This window comes from Zymoseptoria tritici, chromosome 1, assembly GCF_000219625.1.
Source record: "Zymoseptoria tritici IPO323 chromosome 1, whole genome shotgun sequence".
NCBI lineage: Eukaryota > Fungi > Ascomycota > Dothideomycetes > Mycosphaerellales > Mycosphaerellaceae > Zymoseptoria > Zymoseptoria tritici.
The window spans coordinates 927177-939358 of NC_018218.1; the positions used below are offsets into that span (position 1 = coordinate 927177).

Sequence of the window (12182 nt, forward strand, 5' to 3'; positions counted from 1 at the left end):
TCTATCTTCGTATAGTTTCGGTTAATCGTAGCCGTAATAATAGGGTTACTCTTATTCCGGGCCTAGTTCTAGACGCGCTCGTCTTACTCGAAGTCTAATAATAGATTAGCGAAAGCATTAATAAATATATTATTAAACATATTAAGTAATATGTCTCGAAACATACTCTTTAGGATGTTTACTAGCGCCTAGTACTCCTCCTTTAACTAAATATTGGTAAGAGCTAGTATCCGGTACTAGATACCGTCCTCGGGCTAATACTTTCCTATCCGTTCTTCGATCTTCCGTTTAAAGTATACGCGACAGAGTACGAGGGTATAGAGGAGGTGCTTGTACTAAGGGCGATTCTAGGAATCGATAGAGGCTAGGTAGTTCCTAAACCCTATTTAATAAATTAGTAAATATGTTCGTTAACGTATCCGCAAACGCGTTCGGTAACGTATTAAAGGATCCGTTCCCCTTACTATAATACTAAGTCCCGCTCTAGTCTATAATAACTACGTAGAAGGCCTTCGTATCCGGCCCGGATATATACTTCTATACGATAGGCCGCTTTATTACCTCCTAAATACGTTTAAAAAGACGTCGAAAGGTAACTTCGTAGGTCGTCGCATTCTTAGTTCTAATAATAACCCGAGCTATTATTATAACTACGAAGTTAGTACGAACACGCTAGAAAACACGTTCGTAAATATGTCTATAAACATATTAGGTTTCCCCTTTAAGCGAAGCTAGACGCCTAGGTATCTAAGATCGGACTAGGGCGTCTAGCTCCGCTAAAAAAGGGGAAACATATTATATAACATGTTCTAGAACATATTTATTAATGCCTTAAACTTACTTTTGCCTATCTCCTTCTTAAAAATAGTAAAGAGGATCTCGTTTAGATTCTCGCCCTATAGCCTTTTAAAAGATATATCGTATTCGAACAATTCTTGTTCCTAGAAGATAAAGGCCTATGCTCGGTAAAAAAGGAGTACTATAGGGCCGAGATAGTTGTTAAAGACGCCTTAGATATATTACTTATTATATTAGCTAATATAGCGGGAGATGTAATAAGCAATATGTTCGTTAATATATTCTAGAACGTATTAACGAACACGTTCGGGTAAATAGGTCTTACTATCTCGGGATTCCTCTTCTCCTACTCGTAGTCTAGGAGCATAGTACGGAAATTACGGCCGTCCGGGTAGTATAGGGCCTTCTATTTGTCGATTAAAGCTATAATCTTAGCTGTATTATTTAACGAGTTATAAACCTAGCTAAGGGAGGGCTTCCCCTTTAACTCCTAGTAGTCCTTTACTTATCGGCTAATAAGGAACCGAGCTATTGCTAGTTAGTAGCGGCCTAATATGTTCGACAACGTATTACGTAATATGTTTATAAACATCTTATATAATATCTTTAAAGGGCCTTTCGAGATAGCTTACCCGTCGTTAGCTCCGAATCGTACATTCGCTCGATAATTTCCTCTAGCTCTTTTTAAACTTCTATCGGCATCTTATTTAGCGGCGGCGGAACGTAATTATAAACGCCTTAAGAGATAAGAATAGTATACGGCGTTTAGATAAGATTCTTCGGAATCTAAACGACGAACCTTATAGGATACAGATATATAATAAGCTCGCCCTCGCCCTATATATAGACCTTACCTAGAAAAGTATTAAGGGACATATTAAGTAACATACTTATAAATATGTTTAGGAACGTATTTACTTACTATATAGGCGCCGCCTTAATATAATAGTCTCGACAATCTCGTAAGCCTCTATTTAGGGGGTATAGGAATCCTCGAACCGTAGCTCTAAATAGTTAATATCGGTTTCCCCGTAAGGATTAAACGACCGAATATAATACTACCGGGTGTAGGGTATATAGTGTCGGCATTAAACATAAACCTTAGGTTGCCCTAAAACAGTCTACTTAACACATTAGCGAACACGTTCCGCAACACGTTTAGGAACATATTGCCCTTACTGTTCGTATATTATGTACGAATACCGGCTAGTAGCTTAGTTATTACGAGATACCCGCCTTCTTATTACTATACGCGCTCCGCCTCTCGAAGGACCTCTTAATTAAGTAATAGTACCTATTAAATTATTAGTCGAGGTAAAACATAAGCTCGAACATGTTCGCAAAACCAGAACATGTTCGCGAACACGTTCGGCTATATTAGACTCCTTAGTCCGGTTTCTTATATTAGGCCTATCCCCTTTAGCGTTAGGCGTTAGCGAATCTAAATATGTTCGCGAACATATTTAGGCGTTGCGGAAATTATCGAGAATACGATTTTAATAATCTTCTTAAAGCATAACATGTTCGTGAACGTGTTCGGTAATATATTGCTTAACACATTACGCAACGTGTTGCCGAACATGTTAGGCAACATAATGTCGAACACGTTAACAAACATGTTGTGCTTTAAGAAGATTATTAAAATCGTGTTCTCGATAATTTCCGCAACGCCTAAACATGTTCGCGAACATGTTTAGGCGTTGCGGAGGCCCAGATCGTATTTTCGATTATGTTAAGGTTCGAGTATGTCCGAACCGGTAGTTTAACGTGTTCCCGAACACGTTAACAAACATGTTAAAAAACATATTATAGATATAACTTACCCGTTCGCGTCGATCTTCCACTTATCTCTCTCGAATAAGGATATTAGTAGCTACTTGGTATCCTAATTCTCCTAGTAATCGATAGGAACCTCGGTATAGCTCTATATTAGATACTACGGCTTAATATATTCGTAAGCCCGTATTCCGCTATAAGTACTAATAATACGTATATACGGAGCGTTATCGAGGAATCGATACCGAGAGTCCTTAGGTAGATAGTCTCTTATTATATAATACTCGGTCTATAGGGGAATAAACACGTTCGAAAACGTGTTTATTCTAGTATTAACTAATATATCGATCCCTATAGGACGTTCCGCTGCCCGATACTATTATCGTAGAGTATCGAGGTATCGCAATAATAGTAGCAGATATCGAGGTAGTATCTATAATACTAGAATATCCTAAGACGTATACGGCCGGCTACGCGTATATTATCGACGCTCGAATAACGCCTAACCTTAAGGCGAAGCTAGAGAAATCGGGGCATTCGGTAAGCAGCGCTTTAACGTGTTACTAAACGTATTCCCGAACACGTTTAGTAACACGTTAAGCAATATGTTTCTCTTTCTTTTACATAATATATTAGGCTACCTTCTCGTCTAGTAGGGTAATTATATAAGTAGCCTCAAAAAGATCGTCCTCGTTATAGAGCCTATTAGTACACAAAGCCTTAAGTAAATCTATAGTAAAGAAAGGTGTAATTTTACGTAATATTTTACAAAACAGCGTCGCGATGCTGCGTATAAAGATTTTTTACTAATGCCAAGCCTACCCCTTACTTCCTCGGCCGACCCTAAACGCGAAAATGTCGGAATTTGACTAGTCGGCTTGGCATGTGCGACTGGTCGGCCGGGCTGTATACACCTTCAAATCTGGGGCTTTTGACCCTGTTCCTGGCTGGAAGAATCGGGACTGTTGAGATTCTCTTTCTCGCTGGAGTTCCTGGACGATGTCCACAATCTGCGCTCCGCTAGGAATAATCATCCTTCGCTAAACACACACATGTGGCCTGTCGTGCCCAATGCGGCGTTGTAGCGATCGGCACCCGTTGTCTTTTGCTTCTCAAGTCAGTTTGCGAAGACCTCCATACCAGGTCATCCCTTTCGCCTTGTTGGTCGGTCCTTTTTGATGCTGGCATGAGATCATCCGGCGCTGTGGAGGTCGCTGCGATTGAATGCCGAATCGGCCCCAGAGAGTGGCGTCAATGCCGGTTTACACTTCCGCCATCGCCCTCGTGTCTCGCGGGCACTGCAATCTTGAAGGCCTGTGTGTGGCTGCCGCTGCTATCATCTCGACGTTGACCTACGAGCTCTCGCGAAGTCAAGCAATTGACGCGGCAGACTCTGAGCAGGGCGGAGTCGCCAGACTCCGCGTCGGCTTGCTTCTGATATATCTTCAGGCGACGTGTTGCCGACGCTTTGCGCCGATCGAATTGATCATCTGTCATGCCAGGTTCTACCTGAGACTCTGGGATATGAGCAATTCCCCCTCATTAAAAAAAGCAGGAAGTCTGGTCGACTCCGCAGATGCCTCGGCCAAAATGGCTTTGACAGGGAACTACTGCACACGTGCTGGCAGAATGTCCCGAGCCGGACAAGCATACCCTTGCGCAATTACAGGGCATTGAAGGCACAAATGTCAGACGCTCCCGCAAGCCTTTGCGGCTCTCACTGCTGTCATCTGTCTTCAGCGCACTCGTCCTTGACCGAAGTTCTTCGTCGACATCGACATGAAGGCACTGCTCACGACCTTATTCCTGACCGACGCCGCTCTCGCCTTTCCATGGGTTCCGAAAGCTGCAGGCGTGGACTCGTCCATACTTGAACCTCGCCAACAAAAGGGCGTGGGTCCTGGCAGCGAGGCTCAATGTCCTTTCAACCCGAATCACGAACCCGCTGTACCTTTCAATCCTAAATACCCATACAACAATGCGAGAAATGGCATCAAGGGCAACGAGAAGGGAGGTTACCGAGTGCCGGCTGAGGGCGATCACGCCCATCGCTACATCGCACCGACTGCAAAGGACATTCGCGGACCCTGTCCAGGTATGAAGAGCGCAAACGCTACCAACCACAACCGAGCGAGTCGCTGACATGTAGTGTTCCAGGACTAAACACGGCTGCCAACCATGGCTTCCTCGCGAGGGATGGTATCACGACTTATGCGGAGCTCGTGGACATGCAACAGAACGTGTACAATGTCGGCTACGACCTGGCCAACCTCCTGGCCTTCCTCGGTCTTCAGGCTGACGGCGACTTTGTCACCACGAAGCTCTCCATCGGTTGCAGTGCTACACCTCGCACCTCGATCAACCCACTGCTCACTGGCAACCAGCCAGGTCTCGTCGGACACAACAAGTTCGAGGGAGAGTAGGTACCTCCGAATTCCCAACTTGGACGGCAAGTATATTGACTGCGATCACAGCTCTTCTCTCACTCGCGGCGACTACTTCCCAACTGGCGACAACTACAGCTTTAACCGCACGCTCTTCGACCAGATGACTCGCTCCACCGGCGGCAAGTTCGACCTCAAAGGGTAAGCCTTGATACATGCTGTCCTGCATCTTACACACCAGCTGACCCTCAAACCCAGGCTCGCTAAATATCGCGAGGAGCGGTACTATGAATGCCGTGCCAACAATCCGAACTTTTACTTTGGCGTCCTCTCTCTCCTCCTATTCGGAGCCGCTTCATTCTCGTACGCCGGCTTTCCCGGAGCCAGCCATCAGCCCGACCTCTACACCATGACCTACTTCTTCGTTCACGAGCAAATCCCTCCAAACTGGTACAACCGCGTCGACCCCTACAACAACCAGAAAGTGACCGATCAGATCCTGAGGATGTACCTCCTACATCCAGTCGAGTTCGGTAAGTTTCTCAATGGCACAAGGCTTGCGGCGCCGACTGTCTTCGTCCTTCTCGCCTTATTGTCCGAGCATTGCTAATCCTTCTACCCTCTTGTGTTTAGGCGGCAACACGGCCGACGGATCCTTCAATGGCGGCTTGAACTACGGCGCGATCCAGAACGGCAAGATCTCGCCGAACATAACTCCTGCGGAGACCGTTTGTCTTTTATACCAAATGGCGATGGGCCAGGTTCCGTCTACTTTGAATGGCATCATCACGCCGGCTGTGGATGCGCTTTCGTTTGCTGCGAAGCATGTGGATCCTTTGTTTGAGAATTTGGGATGTCCTAGGCCGTTGACAAAGTGAGCTGAAAGGGGCGAGGCTTGGTCCGGCTCGGCGATTTACTGCGAGTGTTGTTGAAGGAGTTGGATATCCAGGAAGAAAGGCACAATACCAGAAAGGGAAAGGGAGGAACTGAATTGAATATAATGGTTGCGATTGTAGATGAGTACACAACATATGGTATCCTTCAGACACTACGCTGTGAACTGGTGCCCAATACATATATACTCAACGTTATCCACGTCGAGCCTCACGAGCCGTTCAGACAAGCTCCATGATCGCCGCCGCAAACTGAGTAGGGTCTTGAACCGGCGCGAAATGGCTCACGCCCTTCAGAATCTTCAGTTTACTTCCTTTGATGACGCTGTGCAAATGCGGAGCGACATCAAGATTGACAGCCTCATCGTGCTCCGCTCCCACTATCATCACCTTCGGCCCATAAATCGGTGCGAAATCCGCATCCTTGTAGTTCGGCAGTGTGGCCTCCAGCGTGGCGACTTTCTTCCCGAAATCGCTGAAGTCGGCGTTTGGCTGTAGTTGGGCATATTCCTTCTTGCAACGGGACACGAACTCTGCGTAGATGGCCGTATTGCCGAAGTTGGGATTTGCAGACTGAACGGTCTGAGATGCAGCGAAGATGAAGGCTTTGGAGATGGCGGCGTTGATGAGAGGGTTCAACAGGCCTGCAAGGGCGGTGTTTGCTCCATCCGACCATCCCACCCAGATGGCCTGTACGACGTTCAGGCCGTGGAGGAGGGTGTATGTGTCCTTGGCGAACTTGTCGAAAGTGAAGACGTCCGATTCCAGATATGTGGAGCGTCCATGGCCGCGGCGGTCGACTGCGATCACGTAGTGTGATTTGGCGAGCTGAGTGATCACGTCGCCGAAGTAGGCGGAGTAGCCTAGGCCGCCGTGGATCATGACAATGGGTGTTCCGCCGGCGGCTCTGTTGTATTCCTGGTACCAGAGCTGTGCGCCATTGATTGGGACGCGGACATTGCTGATAGGAGCGGGCAGGGCTGGAGTTGGCGGCAGAGTTTCCCAGCGAGCTGCAGATAGCGCTGTGCCGGCGAGGGCGAGCAGTGAAATGCCGTGGAAGAGCATCATGGTGTGTTGGAGCGAAGGAGATGTCGGGCTTACCTTGGGGTGAACTGTGTCTACGCCTTCGGTATTTGAGAAAACTATGCCCTGGTCTGGATTAGTGTTGCAAGGTTCATCGAGTGTCTGAGAATAACTCCCGGTGTTCAGCCTTGTAAAGCGGTGTCGACGTGCGGTTGTAAAAGGTCACTGATGCCTGTTCAGCTGATTGCGCCCTGGAATACGGTGGTCTTCTTGAACGTGGGCATGGTCGTAACTTTGACACAGAAGAGAGGGGACCCAAGCCAAGAGAGTGAAGAGGTGCCGGGCCGTGGTGGAAGCGACAGATGCCACGAGCATGGATCAGTGTAACCTTCCCACCCTCCTAGCCGCCGACGTTGTTTCATGGTGGCATTCAACGTGCTGTCGTTCGTGTCATCAACCACCTTGAGAACGACGCATCAATCTGACCGACGTCGTATTGCTGACATGGCACCGGCCGAGTGTGTGTATTCATCACTGTATTCCAGATTGGGTAAGGTATCTTTGGAGGAGCAGCAAGTAAACCCTAAGGGGAAACTTTCGGTACCGTGCCTCCGGAAGCTCGGAGTCGAGACCCGGTTGAAATAACGCTCGTGCGTGCGGCGCGTTTCCGTTGAGCTGGCAAAGAGCTCGGACACAATTCGCCATCCTGCTATTACGAATCACACGGAGAGTTGTCGAGTTCAATCGCTCTCATCGTCGGCAACAATGCAGCAGTTCGAATTCTCACCAGACAAGGCGGGCAGCGACAAGGGTTGGCGAGTGAAGCCCAAGGGATCGTCCGAACTTAACTCAGGCGCGAGTGGCCGGTGACCTTTTTTAAGCCATCGACGGACCTGATTGGCAAACGTCCTTGTCGTCATCCTTGCTCCGTCACTTCTCGATCGCATTTCTCCGACTCAGCAGCTGGACGATTGAAGCCATTCGTGAGGAAAGGTCCGAGGTCCTCAGTGAGTTCCCGTGCAATGGTCTGCCTGTCTTGATGGTAGGTGTCTCTGCACCAGGGTGGCATCGTCCGTCGCGGAAGACCTGATCATCATGGATGTTCGATATATGCGGGCGGCCGAAGCCAGTACTCCAATCGGGAAAGGTGCCCAGACCTGTATTCGGCTATCCTCGTGGCAATTCAGGGCGGCAGGCCTCAGAGGCTGAGACATGATCGCTTTCCTTGATCTCACAGGAGCGACACGGCCGGCCCGCTATTTATGCGCTTCCCACTCGTTCACCGCCATCTCGACACCAGCGCTCGCCATGCATTCCACGTAGTAGTCGAGCGAACCGCGTAATAAATATACGGAATGCAAGGGCGGTCGTATTTCTGCAGAAGCGGAATCGTCCGCGAGCTCCGTCTGGGCTCAATTCGGTGATTCGCTGCCACTACAGTGGAGTCTGGCTTGGACAAGGATTCGTGCCGGTGGTGGAATCGCATCGGCTCGTGGAGTCGCTGAACCATGGTTTACCTTAGTGACTTCAGTCTGATGGAACGCGAACCGTGTAGTGGTGCAGTATTGTAGTATATGAACAACTGAATTGCTTCTGAACACGAGCAGGAGCGATTCATGTCTTTGTCATTCTCATTGACGATTCCGCACGATGTCAGACGAGCTTCTCAGAATTGGCAGTCATGCACAACTGCCCCGTCATCAATTATTGGGCGCATTTCGATCGCTGCCGAGCTTCACGATCGTTCCACCCACAGGTACCGTGATGTCGGCGTCTGATGCTGATGGTTGCACTCGCATGTGCGACCCCAAGTGGCTCTGTGGATTGCCATCAAAGTGCAGCCGCACCGCCATAGTTTGTGTGCGGAGTGACGAGACGAGACACTGGTGAACGCCTTGTGAAACAGACGCCTTTCAAGCTGTCTTGTCATCGGGAGAGTTGGACAGTACAGGGAGGAGGTACTTTCGGTCAAGGAGGACGATCCAAGACTCGGTAAGGTACTGCGCTCTCTTAATCAAGTGCTCGGAGATGTAGAAAAGTACTGCGGAATTCGCGTCGTATATGCATATGCATATGGTCAACGGCGAGGATGTTGGCTTGGTCAGGGATCCACCGGGGGCTGTGGACTGGCGTCGGCTCTGGCGCTGGCGCCCCCCAGTGCGGGAGCAGTCCTCACTAGTTCTACTGCGCGCTGTACTACCTCGTCCTCTCGACTCTCCCACCTTTGTCTTGCAACCCACGCCCTGCATTGTCTCTCGCTCCCCCAGTACCCTTTCCCGTCGGCTTGTTGCATCTTCTGTCGCTACATCCATCGTCCCGAGCATGTCTTCCCCCAGCAAACATCATTCCTCAGCCCCATGATCATCTAGCAAGCGTCCCATGGGTAAGTCCCTCAGCTGAACGTCATGGAACAATTGACCACTGCCGGAATCGTTCACTCATTGTGCCTAGGTTTGTGGTTCAAAGCGAAGCACAGCACATGGCTGCTTTGACCTGCCTTCCTCCCGGACGCTTTCCATAGCACACGAAACGAGTCCAACCATGTCGACGACGACGATACCGCCTGCTGGCCTCGTCTTGCACGATGTACCGGCAGATGATGAGACACAATTCAACAACGACTCCGCCGTATCGTTCAGGCTGAGCGACGACCTGCTCCGTGACGTGAGGAAGGCTTCTGCTGGGCAAGATGGTCTGCAATTCCTCACAGGGAACGCTCCAGTACGGGTTAAGGTCGAAGCTCCGCCAGAAGTCCCAATCTTACTGAATCTCGAATCTAGAAAATCCGGCTCGGCAAGCGAACGATCGACCTCAGTATATCCTCGGAAGCCTTTCGCCATGAGCTGTATTCGGCATCGAAGGAGTCATTCGGAGGCCTCGCCTTCGCTGGCGTTGTCAGTCACAGAGCTGAGCTGAAGCTGCCGGAGAGGAAGCACAGTGAGGGAAGCGATGCGGCACTGGCAGCGTTGCAGAACACACTGGCTTCCTACCAGCAGGAGAAGCAGGCCAAATCCGTCAACATTACGACTTCCGTCATTGCTACACCCGAGAATCGCTTTCAAGCCGCCAAAGAGCACAAGCAAGCTCAACGCCGTGGTCTGCTTGGCTCTCAGCCTGCAAGTCCGTCGAGAAATGCTGTTGGTGTCTCGCGATCAGGTCTGCCTCCCACATCGGCCCCGACGACCGACTCCGCTGTCCGACTTCGAGCAATGCGTACGCCGCTCGTGCACCTCATCGCCATAAAGCCACTTTCGCGAGACGAAATCGTTCGGAAGACGAGGATACCGAAAGATGATCTGGACGACATGTTGAAAAAGATTGGCAAACAGGAAGATGGAAAGTGGCAGTTGACTGATCGGACATACAAAGAATTGGATGTGTACAAATTTGGATACCTGTCGCAGGCTGATAGGCAGGCTGCCATTGACAATGCAATTCGGGCGTACGATCGGCTGAGATTGGGCAAAGACGACAAGGAATGGCAGATGCTTTTACCCAAGGAGGAGAGGAATAAAGGCACAGTGCTGTCCAAGCTACACCTGTCCGCGGCCAATAGGAATGGATTGACACCGAGCCATGGAGCAAGTCCGATACCTGGCGGCGATGGTGAAAAGGCTGGCATCAGTGCTGCCACCACGCCGCGGCTTGGTCCCGCATCCACACCGAAGATTTCGTCGGCGGCAGGTACGGGTGGGGGCATGAAACGATTGTTTGCGAAGGATCCAAAGAAGGCGAGGGCGGCTGAAGAGGCGAAAGACAAGAAACGGAAGGAGAGAGAAGTGGCCGCGACAGCCAGTGACAAGGAGGGAGGGAAGCCAGCGCGGAAGAAGGTTGCGACGAAGACGAACAACCCGAAAGTAAAATCTGCCGAGATCGTCCACAGCAGTTCAGACGAAGACAGCGACTCCCTGGAGGAGAACAAGAAAGCGGCTGGCCCTGGCAGCAGCCAGTCGAAGGTCCCTCCTACAGACCGGAGGCCTGTCCAGGGTGCAGTTGCCAAAGCTACCCCGAAGGCAAGCATTGAGGCATCACCAAGCAGCAAAGCCACAACTGGAAAGCTCGTGCGGCCAGTGCCAAAAGACACAGCCCCATCTACGACTGCGAAGAAGGCAGGACCAGGCAATGGCACGAAGACAATCGTATCGACAATCACGAAAGCCTCTACCACCAGCAAAGCGGCCAAACCTGCTACTGCAGGTAAGGCCACGCCCAACGGACGTCCGACATCTTCACAGGCCCGACCTCAACTCAGTCCACAGAATCGTTCGAGCAGACCGACCGTGCCTTCACCTCTGGGAGCTGCACGACCTCGTAATGCATCGAATGTGTCCGAGCGTGCTGCAGTAGGTGTGCAGCGAGTACGGCAGGGCGCGGAAACCCCCAAAGGACTTGGCATCACTAGCAACGGCGTCGCACGGAAGCGCGGCGATACGACCATGAGCGCAAGTTCAACATCCTCGGACAGGATGAGTGTCGCCGGCAAGAAGCTGCCCACAACCGAGACTGCTCGCAAAGCCACGACGAATGGTACAGCATCTTCCAAACCTGTCACTAACGGCACCAACGGCACCAACGGTGTCACCCTCAAGCCAGAGAACGGCGTCAAGCGGAAGGCCGTCGATTCACCTAACAGCGATCACGATGAACGCCACGTTACGAAACACCGCAAAACCGAGTCCAACTCCTCGCAATCTCAAAAGTCCCACTCCGGGTCTACAATCGCTAGCAGCAGCGTCAACACCCGCGAGCGGAGCGCCAGCACCGACAGTACCGCCAGCATAACAGACACCATCACTTTCACCCAGGGCGTTAATCTCGCGCAGGAGTTCCGCGACTATTACTACCCGAAGTACACGAAGCTATACGACGAGCAAGTTGCGATGGAGGCGAAAGGCGAGAGAGTGCCGAGGGAGGAACGGCAGCGATTGTGGAAGATGCATCGTAGATTGGAGCAGATGAAGAAGGAGATCAAGGCGGCGAGTTTGAGGGAGTTTGATGAGTGATGTGGGATGATTGATTGATTGTTGGGATGTCCGCTTGGCTCACATTGCCGATAAACTCATTGAAAATGAACCTTTGCCTCCGAACTTGCTATTGCATTGATAGGTGATTGACCGGTTTTCCGAACATGATGCGACAAAAGCCAAATGTGCTCGATAGCGAAACAGTTCCTCACGGATCTGGCTCCTGATGAGACCGATACCGGTCGTCCAAGTTTATACCTGCGGATGAACATTCTTCCAAGCTGACATCTTGCACCAAGAGAACAATGCGTTTCATCAACACATCAAACCTAGCATCGGTCAAG

At 50.2% G+C, this 12182-nt stretch overlaps 3 protein-coding genes across 3 annotated transcripts; 2 read left to right on the top strand and 1 right to left on the bottom strand.

The window, feature by feature from the left end:
* Positions 1–4380: 4380 nt before the first annotated feature.
* MYCGRDRAFT_15056 (uncharacterized protein) lies at positions 4381–5830 on the top strand (the record flags this gene model as incomplete). The annotated part of the gene is made up of 5 exons (XM_003855896.1): positions 4381–4669; positions 4732–4993; positions 5049–5159; positions 5217–5491; positions 5592–5830. Coding segments are annotated over 5 exons (1176 nt in total), but the record flags the coding sequence as incomplete, so codon positions are not given.
* A 243-nt stretch (positions 5831–6073) lies between these two features.
* MYCGRDRAFT_35016 (uncharacterized protein) lies at positions 6074–6916 on the bottom strand (the record flags this gene model as incomplete). The annotated part of the gene is made up of 1 exon (XM_003857649.1): positions 6074–6916. One exon carries the CDS (start codon positions 6914–6916, stop codon positions 6074–6076), a length of 843 nt encoding a protein of 280 aa, XP_003857697.1.
* Positions 6917–9415: 2499 nt separating this feature from the next.
* Positions 9416–11877, top strand: MYCGRDRAFT_106834 (uncharacterized protein; the record flags this gene model as incomplete). Its single annotated transcript, XM_003855897.1, has 2 exons — positions 9416–9595; positions 9655–11877. The coding sequence occupies 2 exons, from the start codon at positions 9416–9418 to the stop codon at positions 11875–11877; spliced, it is 2403 nt and encodes an 800-aa protein (XP_003855945.1).
* Positions 11878–12182: the final 305 nt, after the last annotated feature.